This window comes from Cavia porcellus, unplaced genomic scaffold (genome assembly GCF_034190915.1).
Source record: "Cavia porcellus strain 051 isolate PalLab524CR breed Dunkin Hartley unplaced genomic scaffold, mCavPor4.1 scaffold_7, whole genome shotgun sequence".
Taxonomy (NCBI): Eukaryota; Metazoa; Chordata; class Mammalia; order Rodentia; family Caviidae; genus Cavia; species Cavia porcellus.
This window is the reverse complement of record NW_026947490.1, coordinates 29815560-29835445: the sequence shown is the minus strand read 5'-3', so window position 1 is coordinate 29835445 and position 19886 is coordinate 29815560. Positions and strand designations below refer to the sequence as shown.

The window sequence follows — 19886 nt, the reverse complement described above, 5'->3', positions numbered from 1 at the left end:
GTTTCGCCGGACTGGGGCAGGATTCCTCGCCTTGGCTGGACTTACTGGTCCTGACAGGAAGCTGTGGCCTGGCCCCCAGGCAAGGAAGAGAGTTTCGCCGGACTGGGGTGGGATTCCGTGCTTCCATTGCACTTACTCCTCCCAACAGGAATTTATCTAACATTGTTAATGCTTGTTTTTAATAGTTTTCTTTATTGGATTTGTCTGAAAGATGGCTGTTTTATTGACATTTTCATAGACATGGATCTGCAGATCAGTTCGGATTTATTTGACATATGATTTATGTTCTTACTCTGCAATCTTGAGAGCTTAATTCTCAATTATATTATATATTTTTCCTTCCTTTTCACCTTGTATTAAAGTGAAGACTTCCTTTACTTACTCATTTTCTTCCCTTTTTATTGTCTGAAAGCACAGTTTTTAATATTATGGTCTGAAGGTGCATCTGTTTTCCCACAGATGATTCAAATTTATCTTTCTTTATGCCTCAGTAACACACTATTGTAAATGCCACATTTTCTTCATCCATTAATCTGTACTAAAACGTGCACCAATATATAGACATATAGACTGGGCCTAAGATTTCCTTATTTGTGAATTTTGTTGCTATAAACGTGGGTATGCACGTATCTCTGTAATATGATGTTCAAGACACCCAAAGTAAAAACAAAATCAAAATAAAAGAGAGACTACAGAAAGTAAGAAGATAGATCTTTCTAAAATCAGGGGTCAAGAATTAAAAAGAGGGGATGGGAAAAAGAATTCTTCCCCATCCCCTCCTTTGGGGGGCTGGGGGGACGGTGGGATTAGAATTCATGTGTGTAAGCAAAATCTAACAAACTGGATTTCACTTCTGTCAGATCATGTAATCTACCAAGTCAGAGTTTTATAACTGATAAAAAGATCACTCTCTCTTAGATATTTCAGTAACTGATTATCATGATAAACTTCCTTGGTTGTCAAATATCAGAACTAATTTATATTTTTAAAAACTCTACCAGCAAACATATTAGCGTGAAATAATAAAGTTTTATTGAAATAATAAGTTTTATTGTCTTCTATTTCCCCAATCTATTATTTCATTGTAGTGAAATAATAAAGTTTTATTGTCCTCTATTTTCTCAACATAACAAATTAACATTGTGCTTTTTTTTCTACCACTACATCCACTTAGTGCAGGGTACATGATGATCACACATACACACACAAACACACACACACACACTCACACACACACACACACACACACACACAAATGATGTCAATACGGGAAATTTATAGTCTTTTTTTTTCTTTCTGCAAATCAGGAAACACAGAAGTGTTTTTCCAGATCAAATAATCAGTTGACTGGATCCAGGCAAGATAAAGCCAGAAGTGAGATCCAGGTTGGACTAGGGACAAAACTGAATTCCTTTCTTTACATTGACCTTAATTCAACTTCTGCAGCAGGTGCAGAAGAGTTGGTGGCTAAGTCAATGGTCTGGGTTGAATCGTCCCTGAGGGCTCTCTCCAGACTGGTTGGGAGGGATTGCATCAATCGCTTTCGGAAGTCCCGGCCCACAAAAACATAGAGCATTGGGTTTATACAGCTGTTGAAGAAGGCCAGGGACATTGTTGGGTAGATTAGAGGACTAAGCATGTTGTATTTAGATGGCTCTTTCAGCCAGACAGTTCTTAGGAGTCCAACCAATTGAAAGGGGAACCAACAAATGAAAAAGGAAGCCACAACAGCAGTGAGGACCCGAAAGGGACGGCTGGAATTCATCATGCCTTTTCTGTGAATTTTGGCCGCAATGAGCCCATAGCAGATGATGACCATGGACATGGGCATGCTGAAGCCAATAACTAACCGGATGATCCCTCTGACCATATTAACTACAGTGATCACCTTTCTCCTCTCTTCATCGGTTGATCCCCAGAACATGTTACACCGTATTTTCTCATCAAGTTCACCTGTCTTGACGAAGATGAAAACTGGCAAAGTCAGGACGAGGGCAAGGATCCAGATTCCAGCAATAACTTTCTTGGCCAGGCTGACAGTTCGGTGGTTCTGGACCCAGATTGGATGCAAGACACAAATACAGCGATCCAGAGCAATATGACCAATTATAAAGACACTTGCATAAAGGTTTATGTCTGCCACAATGTAAACTAACTTACACAGGAACAAGCCGAAAATCTATTGTCCCAAGGCCATGGAGACAATTTGGAAAGGTAAGGTAACACTGAAGGAGAAGTCAGCTAAGGCCAAGTTCAAATAGCAGATGGTGGTGACTGTGCGTTTCATCCGGAACCCAGCCACCCAGATCACCAGCCCATTGCCCAGTACACCAAGGACAAAGGTGACTGGGAGTATCACCAATGGGAGGATCCACAAAACAGTGTTGCCAGTTGACTGAGAATGCATCGTGTCAGATACATTTAGAGGGCTGGTGACATTGGCTTCCATCTTGTCTATACCTGAAACATTTCAGAAAAAGGACATTTTTTAAAGTGGAATCAACTCAAAGCCTCCTTATTCACTCACCAGTACAGCTTCCACTCCGACCGTGGGACCCAACTTGCCAAGTTTGGTGGCTAGAAATACCATGAAATTGGAAACTTTCTTGGATTTTTTGGGAAAGGATGGTTACCATATTGTCACAAACATTAGCATGCATCAGCCTCTCAGGCAGATTACTTTACCAAAATTATAAGCTTCTACACACCAGCAGAAATGCTGAACTGAGAATGCATAGACAGCAAAATACAGAACAAAATCAGATTCAAATAGTGAGGAGAGCACTGGACTCAGCCTCTTCAGGTTCAAATCTTTTTACTCAGAGGTTCATAAAAAAGGTCAGAAAACTACATAGTTTTAGTCAGTCCCAAATTTTTGTAGTATCCTGACTCTTATCTCTAGTGTGAAAGCTCTGAACCTAGTGAGAGGTTAGTATTTCAGTTTGTTTATGGGTTTGCTTAGAGTTTTTAAGCAAAAAGAAGTCAAACAGTCCCTGAACTCTTAGGTAATACATCACAAGCACCTGATTTTCTGTACTTCCAATCCAATGTGTTTTATATCACTACTTGATATTATCTCTGGGAAATAAAGAATTTGTATAGCTTTAATGTTCTGTGTGATAAAGAGTTTAAGAAAAGTAAATTTTGTTAATATCTGTGGGACTCTCATCAGATACATGCAGTGGCTGACTGCTCCACATGGGAAACAATTTGATCTATGTAATTGATCTGTAGTGATCACCATGTCTGCTTTCTGTAAGAATTAATTGATTGTCAGAACAGTTGGGAAGCCTGAGGAAGGTCGCTTTAATAGTAAAAGCTAGAGGAGTCATGTCAGTCTGCTTGATCTGGACATAGTAAATACTGAGGACTCCTTCATACTGAATCATTATAATAATATTCTAAGGCAGGACGAACATTTCTTTTTACCAGGCAGAAATCATACTCCAGGGGATTTACTGGAGTTTTCAACATCACATCCAGCCAGTCCATTGAGGCAGCAAGACTTAAAAAGCAGAAATAATCAATTCCAGAGTTACCACTCTACAAGGCTGCCTTTGAAAAAAGGGGCTCCCTCAGGACTGCCTGGGCATGATTGATCCCTGATGTAATGACTTTCCCCATTCTTTTCTCACTCCTTCTTTTTCTTTTCTTACCTTTTTGCTTTCACTGAGGTCTTCTATGAGACATAGTGGATGCAGAACAGGGTTAATGGACCTGGGCAACATTGACTTCAGAGCTTGGACACTTTGTTATGAGAACTGCCCTCTACATTGTTGAATGGTTAGGTGCAAGTATACTTCCCACAAGATGTCAGTAGTAACCCCACTTAAGTTATGACAACTGTCATGGTTTATGTTGGTGGCCCCTAGGCCTCATGAGTTTGCATTGTACATTTGTGATTGGCTCATTGTCTAGTGCTTGGATTGATGGTATCAGTGCTACACCCACATATAGGTGGAGCCAGGATGTAATATAATGGCAGGAATAAGATGTGTCTGACTCTCTTGCTGGTTTCTGCCTTGCTGTTTGCAGCCACCATGAACTGCAACCCAGCCATGCCAGCCTGCCTTGGAGCCAACTGATTATGGACTGAAACCTCCAAACCCTGTAAGAAACAAAACTTTCCTTTCCCAACTTTAGGCTTCAGGTATTTTGTCTCAGCGAGTAAAAAGTAACTAAGACAACAACGTTTTCCTTGGGATGCAAAATCGTTCCCAGCTGAGAGTTAGTGTTTTAGTGTTAAGATTGCTGTTGGTTAATGAGTATTCTAATTCCATCTCTGACACCTCCACAGTGTGAGATCTTGGGTCAAGTCATCTCTCGGAACTGCAGAATGGCAATGGTTTTGTGGTAAAAGCTGACACACAGGCAAGGACTAAGGGAGAATAGATGTGAAAATCTTGGATAGATCATGTGAGATTTTAGCAAATGGAAACTTATGTCTTCACCAGAAGACATCTGGGATAAGCATTGTAGAACTTCAAGGTCAGTTGAGAAGAATGCTCCTGACAGTTGTAACTGCTGTTTATGAACATTATCCACACTGAATATCTTCCTTTACTATTTACAGCTTTTCTCCATAGCTCCTAAAGATTGTGTGTTCCTATGTAGAAAGCACTGAACAGGAGATATTCTGAATGTGGAATAATGCTATACCTAATATAACCATTGTAGAGATGAGGAAGTTAAGACTTAGATTAGTTACATTAATTGTCTGAATCTCCCAGTTAGAAAGTGGAAGATCCACAATTTGAGATCAGTTTCACTTATTCCATTTGAATTAACACCTTCCTACCCCGTATTTTCAGAAGGGACACATATGTACTACCATCTAAACAACCTGCAAGGCACTTAGAAGATGGTGTACTCAGCAACCTGTAAATTACTCATTTTAAAATGCTAACACAGCACTGCAGGCAATAAGAGATGGGACCATGCTGTGAAGGAGGTATTGAAAAATATTAGGTCCACATTAGTTGCAAGGCTGGGAGAGAGCTGTGAGCTTCAGGGTTCATCTGTATGGATCACAATGACCCCCTCTCTGATGAGACCCCAGTGTGTGCCTGTCATCTCTAATTACAATCTCCTCACTTTGAGGCCAAACATCACCATCGTGTGAAACAAGATAAAACCAGAGAGGCTCAGATAATTAAAGTAATCTAGTGTCGCCAGTGCAGCATGCAATTAAATTTCAGAGTCGTATATTTGAAACGTAAACCCAGCACTTATTGTGTATCCACTCTGCGATTAGTATAATCACTTCCCCAACTTTAAAAATGACTTTCGGTGCTTCTGCTTTCTTCCTAAATTCATTACTTCCTCCACAAGTCACTCATTTGAGTTATGCACTTGACTGACACTTCACTAAGAAAATGATAGCAATTAGATGTGAATTTTTTTTCTCCTTCCCTCCCCAAATGCTCCAATCTACTTGTATATGTTACTGTGGGTGAAGAGTTTGTGTTCATCCTGAAAGTTGCTTTCATAATTTGCCCTTGATCCTTCTCTCACTTACTTCTCAAAAAAGTCTGCATTCAGCAACTTTTTCTTTTTCACTAAAAAAACTCTGCAAGCTAGGTCATTTTCACTGTAAACATTACAATACCAAACCTGTTGGTGTCCACAAGAGCTCTCTTAAGTTTCTGAGGTAAAGAACAATGAGAGGATGAAAAAAATATAGAGAGAGACAGAAAGCTGGCATCAGGTGCAGCCCTTCTCCAGACGGGAAGAAGAGACTGCTCAACTAGTCCAATACATTTATTTATACATCATGCACCTTTGCTTAACTAGCCCACTTGTTACACCCCATGTTCTCCCACGTTCTCAGGCGTGGACATCAGTTCCCCTCCAGCACCCCATGTGTTCAGGGCATTTCTCAGGTGCTCTGTGCCCTTGGGGCACTCCTGTTCAGGCACTTGTGCTTTTGGCTTCACATGTGTAAACTTTCACTAGCTCAGTGACTCCCAACAACCCTCCACTTTAAAAAGATACTGTCCTTGACACTTGTTTCTTCCCAGTTTCAGCTGTACTCTGAACACGTGTTTCAAAGAAGAGGATTGAGACTTTGGAAGAGCTGTTTCTAACAGGTCTATTCATTTTTTTCACCACACATGTTCTAGTGAAAGCACATGGTATGTTCCCTGAGCCATTAGCACCTTACCCAGTATGTCTAGAGGATGCTTAGGGACTGCACGCTGCCACATCCAGTGATTCTTTCCCCATTCTTACCCTGTTATCCCAGGAACAAAGAATCCATCAGATTTCTCCCTTCCCAAGACAGATCTTTCCTTTGAAATGTACATACGGATGTAATTTGTAGATTTTATAGTACAGTTGACCACCCAATTTTCAGGCTAATTTCCTAGCCTCTTTTTGTCTTGATTTGCATTTAAATTTTAGGGTGTGCCATCCTCCAATTATATTCCTTCCACTGGGTATCCAATCCAGTATCATAACTTAAAATATCCCACTCCTGACTCTTGATTTAGATGAGCAGCATTGGCATTGCTCTGGAGCTCTAGCGTAGCTGACTTCCAGACATCTCCCATTTTCTGGAATGTGCCACTCTCTCCATGTTCTTTCTAATTTGAATGTAGATATTCAGTTGTCTAAGTTCCAAACATAGCTACTATCTTCAATCTCCTTTCTTTTCCAGTCTAATTCTAGCATTACCAATCATGAACATATTAAATATACAGTTAGATTTTTTTCCTACCCCACTATACTTTTGCATGGCTCTTCATATTTTTTTCAGTTCCTCATAGATGCTATCCATTGCCATCTTAAGGACAGTGTATTCTTTTTTTGCTTATGTTCACCATGCTCTTTCTTTTGAACTTCTCTCACCTGGATCTTTCTGAATGTTCGTATTTTAGTTTAAATATTATGTCTCCAAAGTCCAGTCTGACCCAGCCACAATTTGTCTCACTAGATAGTTTCCTTGCATATTTGTTCTTTCATTTATTTTCTGCCTCTAAGACCTTGTGTTCTAGTTTTTGGATCCATGGGACTAGAAAGTTCACTCAGTGCTCTGTCCCTAGAGTCATGCCATGCAAAAGAAATTTGACATGAGCCACACATGTCTTACTAGCTTATAGTACTAATTTTGAAAGAACAGTTTATAAATTCTGGAAAAATGACTTTTAATGATATATTTTACTTACCTACATATCAGAAAGAATATCATTGGAATGTTACCAAAATAAAAACACAGTCGTGGTGGTGCATGCCTGTTACCACAGCTACTAAAGTGACCAAGGCAAAAAGATGTGTTTCAGACCACCAATCTTGGAAAAATTAATATGACTATGTTTCAAAAAATTGAATTAAAATCAAATGAAATGACAGGTATTAATTGAATCACTTACATTCTCTTTCTCATACTTTTCTCTGAATAACCCCAGTAAACTTGCACTCAGTACATTCAGAAAATGCAATAGGCATTTGGGAAAGGTGGTTGGATATTGGACAACTCTCCTTGAGAGGCAAGAAGTGTCTTTCATATAATAGGCATCAAAATCATGATTTTAAATTGGCAGACTGTGACTTACCAGCAGCTGGGATTTTTATCCTGTGGTGGTCTCTTGTCTTCCTGCAGAGATGGAGGCTCTCACTTGCTTTCAACAGAATTCGTAGAAGGAGTGATAGAGGAACAATGAAAACAGAAGCAATAGATAACAGAAACTTGAAATTTTCTGCAATTTCCTATAATAACTGCAACTGCAGACATGTTATTCATAGAAATGTGGGTGTCTGGATGTTCCCTCAGCTGCAACCTTTTGTGGGAGAGAGAGGGCCCGGTCCTGATGTATCAGGGTACAGTCATCAGTGATGTAATCTTCCTTAAGATGATTGCTAGGGTTGATGTCTGAACAACTACTTTGAAGACAACAATGTGCATTATATTAACCAGTGTTAATCTCTTATTGTTTTGGTTTGATATTCTTTATTACCATTTTATTCTTTTTTTTAAAAATGCAACAAGCTGTATCATGCCCACAATGAATATAAAGGTCTTGTGTCATAAACTAAAAATAACAAGAATGAGCATGATTCAAGGGGGATAGAGATGGTTGGAGGGAGGCGAGTGAAAAGGGGAAGATGGTTAAAAGAGAATTGAACTGTGTTATGCACATGCATATACTCCCCTAGATGAATGTAAACTTTATGTACTATAAATATGATCTTATAAAAAAAGATAATTGCTGGTGCTGGAGGTAAAGAAATCATATAGATACTTCTATATTCATCATAATTTTACCAATGTCAACTAAAGAAGAAAAAAGCAAGAATGGTGAGTGGAAGAGAGTTGGAGATGCAGCCTAAGAGGGCCCAGAGTCAGCTGTTACCAGATCATGCACCTTGGTAAGGAGGTGGATGGTGGTGGTTGGCTTCATCTCACTTCCATGGAAGATTCCTGAGTATGATCACATAATGTGATCTCAATAAGCAACCTATTTTTTAGAGTCCCAGGGTGGCCTTTTTGTGCAGCCCCCAACACATGCCCCAGGCTTTCATGGTAGTGTCCAATGAACTTATTAACCTAGGTTGCTAAACCTGAAGCTTAGAGAGAGCATAGACTGACCCTTCTCTTCCTTCTCCAATGAAAGTCTTCAATAAATATTAGTTTAACTATTATGCTCCTTTTTCTGTTATTATTCAGAAATGTGCATATGCCTTATCTCTTCACATGACAAATCCCTGAAGTCAGATAAGTTCTTGTTTTGACAAAGATTTCTCCATGAAGAAATGGAGAACAGGAACAAGTTGTGATAAGCTGGTTGCAGAGTATAGTTTTCATACTTCCCTTGGTGCTACCAACACCAACTATCTGTTTGAAGAATTCTCCAAACACACTCAGATTCAGTAATTTGCTAGAAAGACTCACAAAGAGATTGGATCCAATGAAACGAACAAAGAAAAAGGTACAGATGATGTAGCCCAGATTCTGAGAGACAGAGAAAGGGCACTTGGGTCGATGTGCTCTCTGCTGATGGTTGTCTCTAAATTCTTCTATGTTCTTCCAACCAGCAGATTAAATTTAAGACACTTTGAATGAATTTCTACAAGCTGCAACTAAAGATCCATTCCTCTAATAACCTTGATACTTCTGATAATGGAGGCAGGTGGCTCCTATGACTGAGGCTGAGAGGATAAAGACTGGGGAAGTGCTGTAGCTTGGGAGTGGGCACTATTGACCATGCAATTTAGAGGGAAATCATGTAGTTTTGAAGTGTCATAAGAAAAGAAGAGGAAATGGCCCATAAAATAAAAGGGCACAGGCAAATGATAGCCTCATCTGCTCCGATGTTAACACTCAGCTCATCCCTGAGTGATGTATCACCACAGAGAACAAAGTAGTCTAGAATAATATAGTCTTTTGAGGATATAAATGCTCCTATCACATTGTGTAGACTGGAACCCAGACTTCATATTTTATGAACTCTGTGATTTTGGGTACATGAATTACTGTATGTTTTTTCTATGTAATGGACCCGTCAAGAAAGAGTTCCCATGATTACATTAATAGGTTGTAAAAGAGTTGGTTTGGTGGCACACATCGTGTCATGGCTTATATCTGGATGGCCCCCCTCAAGTTTCATGTGCTCATGGGTGGATATTTTGGAAGGTAACTGGATTGTCAGTGTGTGATAATGAATTATGTGTGTGATTGCTGGATTAACCATGGTGCAGGTAATGAAAGGCCCACACTGGTAGTGTGTGGCATGGACCAGTGGACTTGTAGCCTGGATGGAATATAAAGATGAAGGAGGTTTGCTGCTTGCTTTCTACCAGCCCTGCTACAAACTGTTCATCCTCGTCCTGTCCCTCTGCCACACAACTCTTTTTGGTGCCAGCAAGACTGGCACCAACTGAAACCTCTATCAAATATGGGCTAAAATAAACTTTTCCTACCTCATATGTGTCAGGTATTTTGTTCCAGAAATACAAAATTAATTAACGCACACCTGTAACCCCAGGATGACGCCCTGGCCAGCCTGGGCACCTTAGCCAAATTCTGTCTCAAAATAAAATAAAAGGGGTTGAGGAACGTATCAGTGCCCCCCAGATTCAATCCCCAGTGCAAACCCCCACCCTGCACATAGTGGTACAAAACATCTTCAGCAAGTCTTTTACTTAATGGTAAAATTGTTAGGTACTATTTTTTTACTTTATTTTAAAGAGAACAAAAACACAGAAAAGAAAAAAAAACAAGAGACATATGGATAACTACAAGAACAACAAAAAACTCAAAACAATAACAATACAGGCTTGCAGAAACAATTTAACAATACTTGTAATACTTCATATTTTTATCTTCAAAAAAGTTGCTTAGATTATCAGATATAGACATGTAAAATTAATATAGTTATATGAGTACTAATTGTTCTTTTCTAAGAATGAATAGAATTAGTAGTATAATCACCTTAGCTATTTCATGTATATATATATATATATACAATTTTATCTTTTTCCTTTTCACTTCCTTCTTTTCTCATTTCCCTATCCCAGTTATTTTTCTCCTTTGAGGAGTTTTCTACCCTTTCAGAATATCTATTGTACATGTTGGATCTTATTTACTCTTTCAGTTTCTTATACTATGGAGACAATGTGTTATTTACACATATGAGTTGGATTTATTTCACCTATAAGTGTGGTCTCAAGTCTCATCCATTTACCTATAAAAGCCCCAATGTGATCCTTCTTTATAATTCAGTAGTTCTCCATTGTATAAAAATATCATATCTTTTTTATTCATTCCTCACTTAATGGGCATTTGGGTTGTTTCCAAGATTTAGCTGTTATAGGTTGTACTACTATAAACATGAGTGCACATATGTCACTGTGGTGTGATGTTTTCAATTTTCCTGGAAAATGCTCAGAAGAAGGATAGCTGGGTCAACTGGAACCTCTAATTCTAGCTTTTTGAGAACCTCCACATTGATTTCCACAGTAACCACCGCGGAAAAGTGTACTTTTTACCCCACAGCCTTTCCAGCATTTGTTATTGGTGGTATTCTTGATCTTAGCCATTGTTTCTAGAGTGAGATAAAATCTCAGTGATGTTTTAATTTGCATTTCTTTAATGACCAACAATGTGAAACTTTTTTTATATATTTATTTGCCAATTGTATTTTTTCACCTGAGAAGTGTGTATTCATCTCAGATGCCCATATTTGGATTGCGTTTTTGGATTTGGGTTGCCTGATTTTTTAAATTATTTTTTCTCTACATTTAATTTATTTTCCTATTTTAGTGTAGTAGATAGCTTTCATATTGCTGCATGCAAACCCTCAACCACAGGTTGCAGAAAGAGGGGTTTATTTGGCTCCATTTTATTTTTTATTTAAGAGGAAATAAGACACAGAAAAGAAAAATAGCAAGAGACGAACAAACAACAACAAACCCAAAACAATAAGAGTAGAGGCTTACAAAGAAAGGTGATAGGAATTTAACAATCATTGTAATATTGCATATTGTTACCTTCAAAAGGATTGCTCAGATTCCCAAATACAGACATATAAAATTGATCTAATCATATGAGTATTTAACTGTTCTTTTCTAAGAATTAATGCAGTTAATAGTATAGTCATTTTTCCTATCTTATGTATGACTTTTTCTTTTTCCCTTCTTTCTTTCCTCCTTTTCTCCTATCTCAGTTACTTTTTCTCTTGGTATAGTTTCTTAGCCTTACACAGTATTTATTGCAGATTTTGGATCATATTTGCTCTTTCAGTTTCTTACACTAGGGAGACAATATGGAATTTACACATTTGAGATTGATTTATTTCACTTATGAGTATGACCTCAAGTTGCATCTATTTACTTATAAAAACCTTGATGTGATCCTTCTTTTTTTCTTTAAAGTGAATAAAACAAAAGAGAACAGAATAAAGCAAATAATAACAAAACAATGCAAGCAACACAGCACTTCATGACAAGGCAACTGAATATCAACAGTAGCTACCATAATGTCTCTTTTCACTGAAATAGTTGAGCATACCTTCACACAATAGTATCAAACGTAACAAAATAGTAGAAAACCATTCAAGAGAATGAAAGTATTACAGGACATTCAAAACCAAATAATCAGTAATGAACAACAGCTACTATAATATCTAATTCTCCTTAAAAGTTTGTTTATACTATCACACATATTAAAATCCAATAAGACACATGATAGAACAAATGGAAACAGAAGAACAAAAGCATAGTAAAACTTCAAAGCAAGATGATATTAAATCAGCAATGGCTGCCTAATGTCTTGTTTTCTTCAAGTAGCTGTTTATATCATCATACATAATAATATCAAACAAAACAAGGAAACCATTCCAACCAATGAGTGAAAATATTACTAGACTTCAAAGCAATATAATGAGGAGCAATGATTACCATAAAATCTTATGTACTCTTACCATTTCTTACACTAGGGAGACTATACAGTATTTATGCATGTGAGTTTGTTTTATTTCACTTGTGAGTATGATATCAAGTTACATCCATTTATTTATAAATATCTCAATGTGGTCATTCTTTATAGCTGAGTAGTACTCCATTATATAAAAATGCCATAACTTTTTTACCTGTTCCTCAGTTGATTGACACTTAGGTTGTTTCCAAGATCTGGCTATTACAAATTGTGCTGCTATAAACATGGGTGCACATATATCACTGTGGTATAATATTTTCAGTTCTTCTGGGAGTATGTCCAGAACTGGAATAGCAGGGTCAAATGGGACTTCCAAACTCAGATTTTGAGGAATTTCCAGACTGACCTTCACAATGGTTGCTACAGTCTACGCTCCCACCAACCGTGCAGGAGTGTTCCTTTTTCCCCATGGATTCTCCACTTTTGTTGTTGGTTTTCTTGATCCTGGCCATCCTTTCAGGAGTGAGATGGGATCTCAGTGTTGTTTTAATTTGCATTTCTCTAATGACTAATGCTGATGAACATTTTTCATTTATTTATTTGCCATTTGTATTTCATTGTCTAAGAAATGTGTATTCATCTCAGAGGCCCATTTTTGGACTGGATCTTTGAATTTCAGGCATCTGATTTTTTTTAATTCTTTATGTGTACTAGACAGACGTCCTTTATCTGAGGGACCATTCACTAAGAGTCTTCTCAATATATGGGTTTTCTTTTCACTATGCTGGAGATTTCTTTCAACATGGAGAAACTCTTTAATAAGATGTGATGCTAGTTATTGATTCTGGGAAGTATCTCCCATGTGGTTTGATTCTTGTTTGTGATTCCTCTACCTGTTCCTATGTCTTCAAGGTATTTACTACTTTGTTTTCCAACAGATTTAGTGTTTCAGTTTTAATATTTAGAACTTCGATGCATTTAGATTTTAGTTTAGTACATAGTTATATGTACAGGTCCAGTTTTAGTCTTCAGCATATGGACAGCCAGTTTTTCCAACACCATTATTTAAAGAGATTGTGGTTCTTCCAGTGAACATGTTTGGGCCCTTTATCAAAGATAAGGTGGTTGAGTGTGTTGGTAGCTGTGGTTGTGTCTTCCAATCTATTCCATTGATCTTCATATCTGTTTTTATTCCAGTACCATGTTTTTGTTACAGTAGCTTTAGAGTATAACTTCAAGTCAGGGATGTGATGCCTCCTGCCTTGCCTTTTTTGCTTAGAATTGCTTTCACTATTCTAGGTTTCTTCTGGTTCCAGATCAATTTTAGGAGTGATTTTGTAAGATCTTTGAGTTACATTAGTGGTATCTTTTTTTAAATTTTATTTAAGGAGAAAAAGAAAATAAAGCAGAAAAAGGGCACAAGTTATACAGAATTTCAGAAAACATAAACAGTAGGAAATCACTAGTTAATAGATTACATATTGTTATCTTAGAAATAGTTGCTCAAGTTACAAAATTAAAGCATATAAAGTGGACTTTCAAACAGTGAGACTGCAAACAGTTTTGTTCAATGATCCAACAAAACTCAGTAATATAGTTATCTATCTTATACACTTAAATATATATGAAGTTATATACTTTAGAGCACTTTCTTTTCCTTCCTTTTGTACAATGACAATTACACATTTTGGGTTTTATTACTCCCACAGTTTTTATTACTTTTTTTGAAGAGAGTAAAACCAAATGTGACATAACAGAACAGAGTCAGTAAAATCAAAAGAATGGACATAATAGATAATTTAAAAATAAAATACAAGGTGATCAACAATGGTTACCATACTGTCCCTTGCTATCTTAAAAAGAATTGCCTATATCATCACTTATAATAAAATTGAGCAAAACAGTAAAGAATAAAACCAAAACATTGGAGACATTACAGGACTTTAAAAGAAGATAATAGTCAATCAGAATGGGCGTCATAATGGATCTTTTGTCTTCACAGTTGTTGCCTATACTTTCGAACTTGGTACTATCAAGCAAAGCAGAATAGGGGAAAATCAGTCAAAACAAGATGGTAAGAGTAATACAGGGTTTCAAATCAAGTTAGTAGGAAGTCAAAGTGGGTTACTATAATGTATCCTGCTATTTTTTATTTATTTTTCACTTAATTAAAAAGATAAAAATAAAAAAGTAAATAATTAAAAAAGGAGATTGAGATAAAAGACGGCATAACAACAAAACAGCACAGGTCAAAGCATAACCATTTAAGCAAAATAGTGTTTCACCACAAGATATCCTGACATAAAAGTAGTTACCATAGTGTCTCTTTCCTCGAAATCTTTGAGTATAACTTTGTATACTATAGCACCAAACGTATCAAGACAATGTAAAACCATTCAAGATAATGACAGTATTACAGGGTATTTAGAACCAACTATCAGAAAATGAACAATGGTTTCTGTATAATCTCCTTGTATATAAAAGTTTTTGCTTATATTATCACATATAATAAAATCCAATAAGATACAACCTGTTAAGACCGATGGAGACAGAAGAATAAAAGCTTGATAGGACTTCAAAACAAGATGATACTAAATCAGCACTAGCTATTATAAAGTCTTGTTTTCTCCAAATAGCTGTTCCTACCATCCAATTTTCTCTGCCTCATTTCTGATGAGATCTTTTTCTGTTGTTTGTTGTCAGTTTGTCTTCTTCATTTTGCTTTCTGATCCATTCCTTGTGGCCTCTCTGCCACTATTTCTGGAATCTTGGTGTTTTCCTTTTTTAGAATATCCTGCAGTATTCTCTATAGAGTTGAATTGGTGGTTGCAAATTCCCCTAGTTACTCTTTATCCTGGAAGCACCTTGTTTTTCCATCAATTTCTAGGCACAATTGTGCAGGATATATCAATCTTGGCTGGAGATTATTATCTTTCAAAGCTTGAATTATTTCCCCCCATGCTCTTTATGATTTTTTTAAAATTTTATTTAAGGAGGAAAAAAAAAAACAGAAAAAGGGTACAAGTTATACAGAATTTCAGAAAAAATAAACAGTAGGAAATCACTAGTTAATTACATACTGTCATCTTAGAAACAGTTGTTGAAGTTACAAAATTAAAGCATATATAGGGGACTTTCAAACAGTGAGACTGCAAACAGTTTTGTTCAATGATCCAACAAAACTCGGTAATATGGTTATCTATCTTATACACTTAAGTATATATGCAGTTATATCTTTTAGAGAATTTTATTTTCCTTTCTTTTGTACAATGACAATTATACATTTTGGGTTTTATTACTCCCACAGTTCTTATTACTTTTTTTTTTGAAGAAAGTAAAACCAAATGTGACATACCAAGACAGAGTTAGTCAAATCAAAAGGATGGACATAACACATAATGTAAAAACAAAATACAAGGTGATCAACAATGGTTACCATAATGCCTCTTGTTATCTTAACAAGAATTGCCTATATCATCAGTTACAATAAAATTGAACTAAACAGTAAAGAATAAGACCAATACATTGTGACGTCCATTCTGGTTGACTATTATCTTCTTTTGAAGTCCTCTAATGTCTCCAGTGTTTTGGTTTTATTGCTCTTCGTGATTTGATGGTTTGTGCTGAGAAGTCTGCTGTAATTCTGATGGGCGTTCCCTTGTAAGTGACCTGTTTATTGTCTCTGACGGCTTTTAATATTCTGTTCTTACGTTGGATTTCTGGAATTTTGATTATTATATGCCTGGGTGTAGCTCTGTTTGGGTTGTAGGTGGCTGGCGTCCTGTATGCCTCAGACATCTGAGTATCTTTACCTTTTGCTAAATTAGGGAAATTCTCCTGGATTATTTCTGTGAATAGCTTTTGTAGTCCATTTGTTTGTGTCCCTACCTCTTCTTTTATGTTCTTAATTCTTAAGTTATAGATCCTCTTATCATCTTCTAGCCTTTGTATTTTGTTCTAGCCTTTGTTTCCTTGTTATTTTTAAGAAGTTTTTCATTTCATGCTCCCACATTACAAATCTGCACTCCAGTTCAGATAACCTATCCTTTTTTTCTTTCAAGCTCTTATGCCAGCTTTTGATAGAGTTTTTAGTTTCCTGGTAATCTCTTTGAACCTGCTTCACGTATTCTGTTTCTCTATTTTCTCCATCAAACAATTCTCCCCTTTTTTTCTGTTCTTCCATTCCACCATCTATTTTTTCTTGGGCAGTGCTTAGCATTTCTCTAACTATTCTACTTATATTTTGCTTTATTTCATTAAATACTTCTCTTTTGAACTCATCTATGAGGCTCCGGAGATATCGCTTTATGTCTATTGGTGCCGTGTCTGATATTGCATGTTTTCTTTCCTCATTCTCCTTTGCATTCATCTTTCCTGGGTCAGTGTTCTCAGGATTGGGGACTGAGGACCCTTTCTTGTTGATTCCTCTTCCCATACCTTTTGTCCCTTCCATACAAGCAAATATAGGAGGCCCAGTTTTTTTTCTCTTTGTCTGTTACAGTTTGTTTGAATTGCACTGGCTAGGTGTTCCCACCCACTGCAGTGTACTAGGGAGACACAGACCTGGGCAGCCTCTGCTGGGCCTGCTCTTCCAGGTCAACCTACCGAAGGCTTCACTGCTAGGGTGCACCTCCAGGTGCTGGGACCTGGTTTGGACTAGCCTACTGGGTCTTCATCAGCAGCATCACCCAGGCCAGGCACTCCCCACCAATCCCACTTGAGAGGTGAATATGTGACTAAAGTTACTGCAGCATCCTGTTCCAGAAAATCTGCCAGGTCCCAGTATGTCCTTTGCTGAAGCCTCCTACTCTATAGAAGGGTCCCCATTCTGCTCACTCACTGTAGGTCGATGCAGGGCTCCCTGCCAGTCCTGTTCTCAACTCCATTTGCTGATTCCCACTCTCAGAGTTTTCGCACGTCTCTCTCCCTGCCCTGCTGATTTGGATGCAGCAACAGCAGCACAAAATTCAAATTGCAGCTTCCAATGGCGTGGGATCCAGCTTCCATGCTGAGATTTTATTTGTTCATGTTATAGTACTGGGATTGTATTTTCAGTTGGTTTCTCTTAGCTTAGTTCATTCCTGAGTTGGCAGGGTATATCTCCCCTTGCTTAGGACTCCTCGCACTGCCCCATTCCTGGATTCTAAGCAGGGTATCACAGAGAGCCTCCATAGCTGTTGCTATCTATCCTACATGTTCTCCCAGAAGTTTGCATTAGTTGTATCTTGATTGGGATTGCATTGAATCTATAAAACAATTTTGGGAGAATGGCCATTTTCACAACATTTTTTCTTCCTATCCATGAACAAGGGACACCTTATGATTTTCTGAGATCCTCTTCGATTTCTTTTTGCAGGGATTTATAATTGTCCCTGTATAGCTCTTTTATTTCTTTGGTTAGATTGATTCCTAAATATTTCATTTTTTTAAAATGCTATTGTGAAAGGTATGGCTTCTCTTATTTCTCTCTCAGTGACTTTGTTGTTAGTTTATAGGAATGCTATTAATTTTTGAATGTTGACTTTGTATCCAGTTACATTACTAAATTTATTTATTATATCAAGGAGTATTTCAATGACATTTTGAGGGTCTTCCATATAGAGTATCATGTCATCTGCAGATAATAATTTAACTTCATCTTTTCTTATTTTTACTCCTTTTGTTTCTCTCTCTTGTCTAATTGCTCTAGCTAGTATTTCCAAGACTATGTTGCATAGGAGTGGTGATAATGGACATCCTTGTCTTTTGCCTGATTTTAGGGTTAAGGCTTTCATTTCTGGCCATTTAAAATGTTGCTGGCTGTTGGTTTGTAACAGATGGCCTTTATCCTATTGAGGTAAAGACCATCTATTCCAATTTTCTGTAAGGTACTTATGACTGAGTGTTGGACCTTATCAAAAGCTTTTTCTGCATCTATAGAAATGATCATGTGATTCTTACTTTTGGCTCTGGAGACATGGTGGATTGCATTTATTGATTTACGTATGTTGAACCATTCTTGCATGCCTGGGATGAATCTCACTTGGTCATGGTGTATAATCTTCTTGATGATTTGCTGCATCCTGTTTGCCAATATTTTATTGAGGATTTTTGTATCTGTGTTCAGTAGGGAGATTGGCCTGTAGTTCTCTTTTTTAGTTGGGTCTTTCTCAGGTTTTGGTACTAGAGTAATATTTGCTTCCAGAAATAACTTAGGAAGAATTGCTTCCCTTTTGATTCCATTGAAGAGTTTGAGTAGTATTGGCATTAAGTCTTCTTTGTATTCCTTGTAGAATTCCACAATGAATCCGTCTGGGCCCGGGCTCTTCTTGGTAGGTAAGGACTTAATTACATTTTCAATTTCCTTTATAGAAATTGGATTATTCAGCAGTTTTACTTCTTATTGACTCAGCTTTGATAGTTCGTATGTTTCTAGGAATCTGTCCATTTCTTCTGTGTTACAAAACCTATGAGAGTAGAGATTTTCAAAATAGTTGTTGGTGATCTTCTGTATTTCCACAGTCTATAGGGATTTCACCTTTTTCATTCCTTATTGAATAAATTTGAGTTTTTTTCTTTCCTTTTTAAAATAATATTGGCTAAGGACTTATCAATTTTATGTATCCTTTCAAAGAACCAACTCTTTGACTATTGATTTTTTGGATTGTTTTCTTAGTATTCATTTCTGGTCTGATTTTTTATAATTTCCTCCCTTCTTTTGGCTTTGTGATTGACTTTCTCTTCTTTTTCTAGGTGTTTGAGGTATAGTATAAGGTTTTTTGTGACAGTTCTGTTTTCCTGATGTAGGAACTCAGTGTAATAAATTTTCCTCTGAGGACCACTTTCATTGCATCCCACAGATTGCATTAAGTTGTATTTGTACTTTTTTTTGCTTGTAGGTATTGTTTAATTTCTTCTGTGACTCACTGATTGCTCAAGAATGTATTATTCAATTTCTATGTGTTTGTGGGGTTTTTGTAGTTTCTTTTATCATTAATCTCTAGTTTCATGACACTATGATAAGATAACATGCATGGGATAATTTCAGTTCTTTTGCATTTACTTAAATATGTTCTGTGGGCTAGTATATGATCTATTTTAGAGAATGGCCCATGTACTGCTTAGAAGAATGTATATTCTGATGTTGTTGGGTGGAACACTGTATAAGTCTATCAAGTCCATTTGTTCACAGGTGTGATTTAGTGCTGATATTTCTTTGCTGATTTTCAGTCTAGTTGATATGTCCCTTTGTGTCAAAGGGCTATTAATGTCTCCCATTATAATTGTGTTATTGCTTATTTGATTTTTCATTTCTGTCATACTTGCTTTGTATAGCCGAGTGCTCTGGAATTTGGTGCATATATATTTAAGATTGTTATCTCTTCAACTTGAAATTTTACCCTAACTTGTACGTAGTGACCTTCTTTATCTCTTCTGATAATTCTTGGATTGAAGTTCACATTGTGTGCAAACAATAGCTACTTGTGCTTTTTGAGGGGTTCCTGTTGCATGAAGTATTGTTTTCCATCCTTTG

At 37.0% G+C, this 19886-nt stretch overlaps 1 protein-coding gene across 1 annotated transcript; it reads right to left on the bottom strand.

The window, feature by feature from the left end:
• Nucleotides 1–1011: 1011 nt before the first annotated feature.
• On the bottom strand, nucleotides 1012–7746 carry LOC100714460 (N-formyl peptide receptor 2-like). The gene is given in 2 exon segments (XM_023563234.2): nucleotides 1012–2460; nucleotides 7554–7746. A coding segment is annotated over 1 exon segment (1032 nt). The 5' UTR covers nucleotides 2450–2460; nucleotides 7554–7746; the 3' UTR covers nucleotides 1012–1417.
• Nucleotides 7747–19886: the final 12140 nt, after the last annotated feature.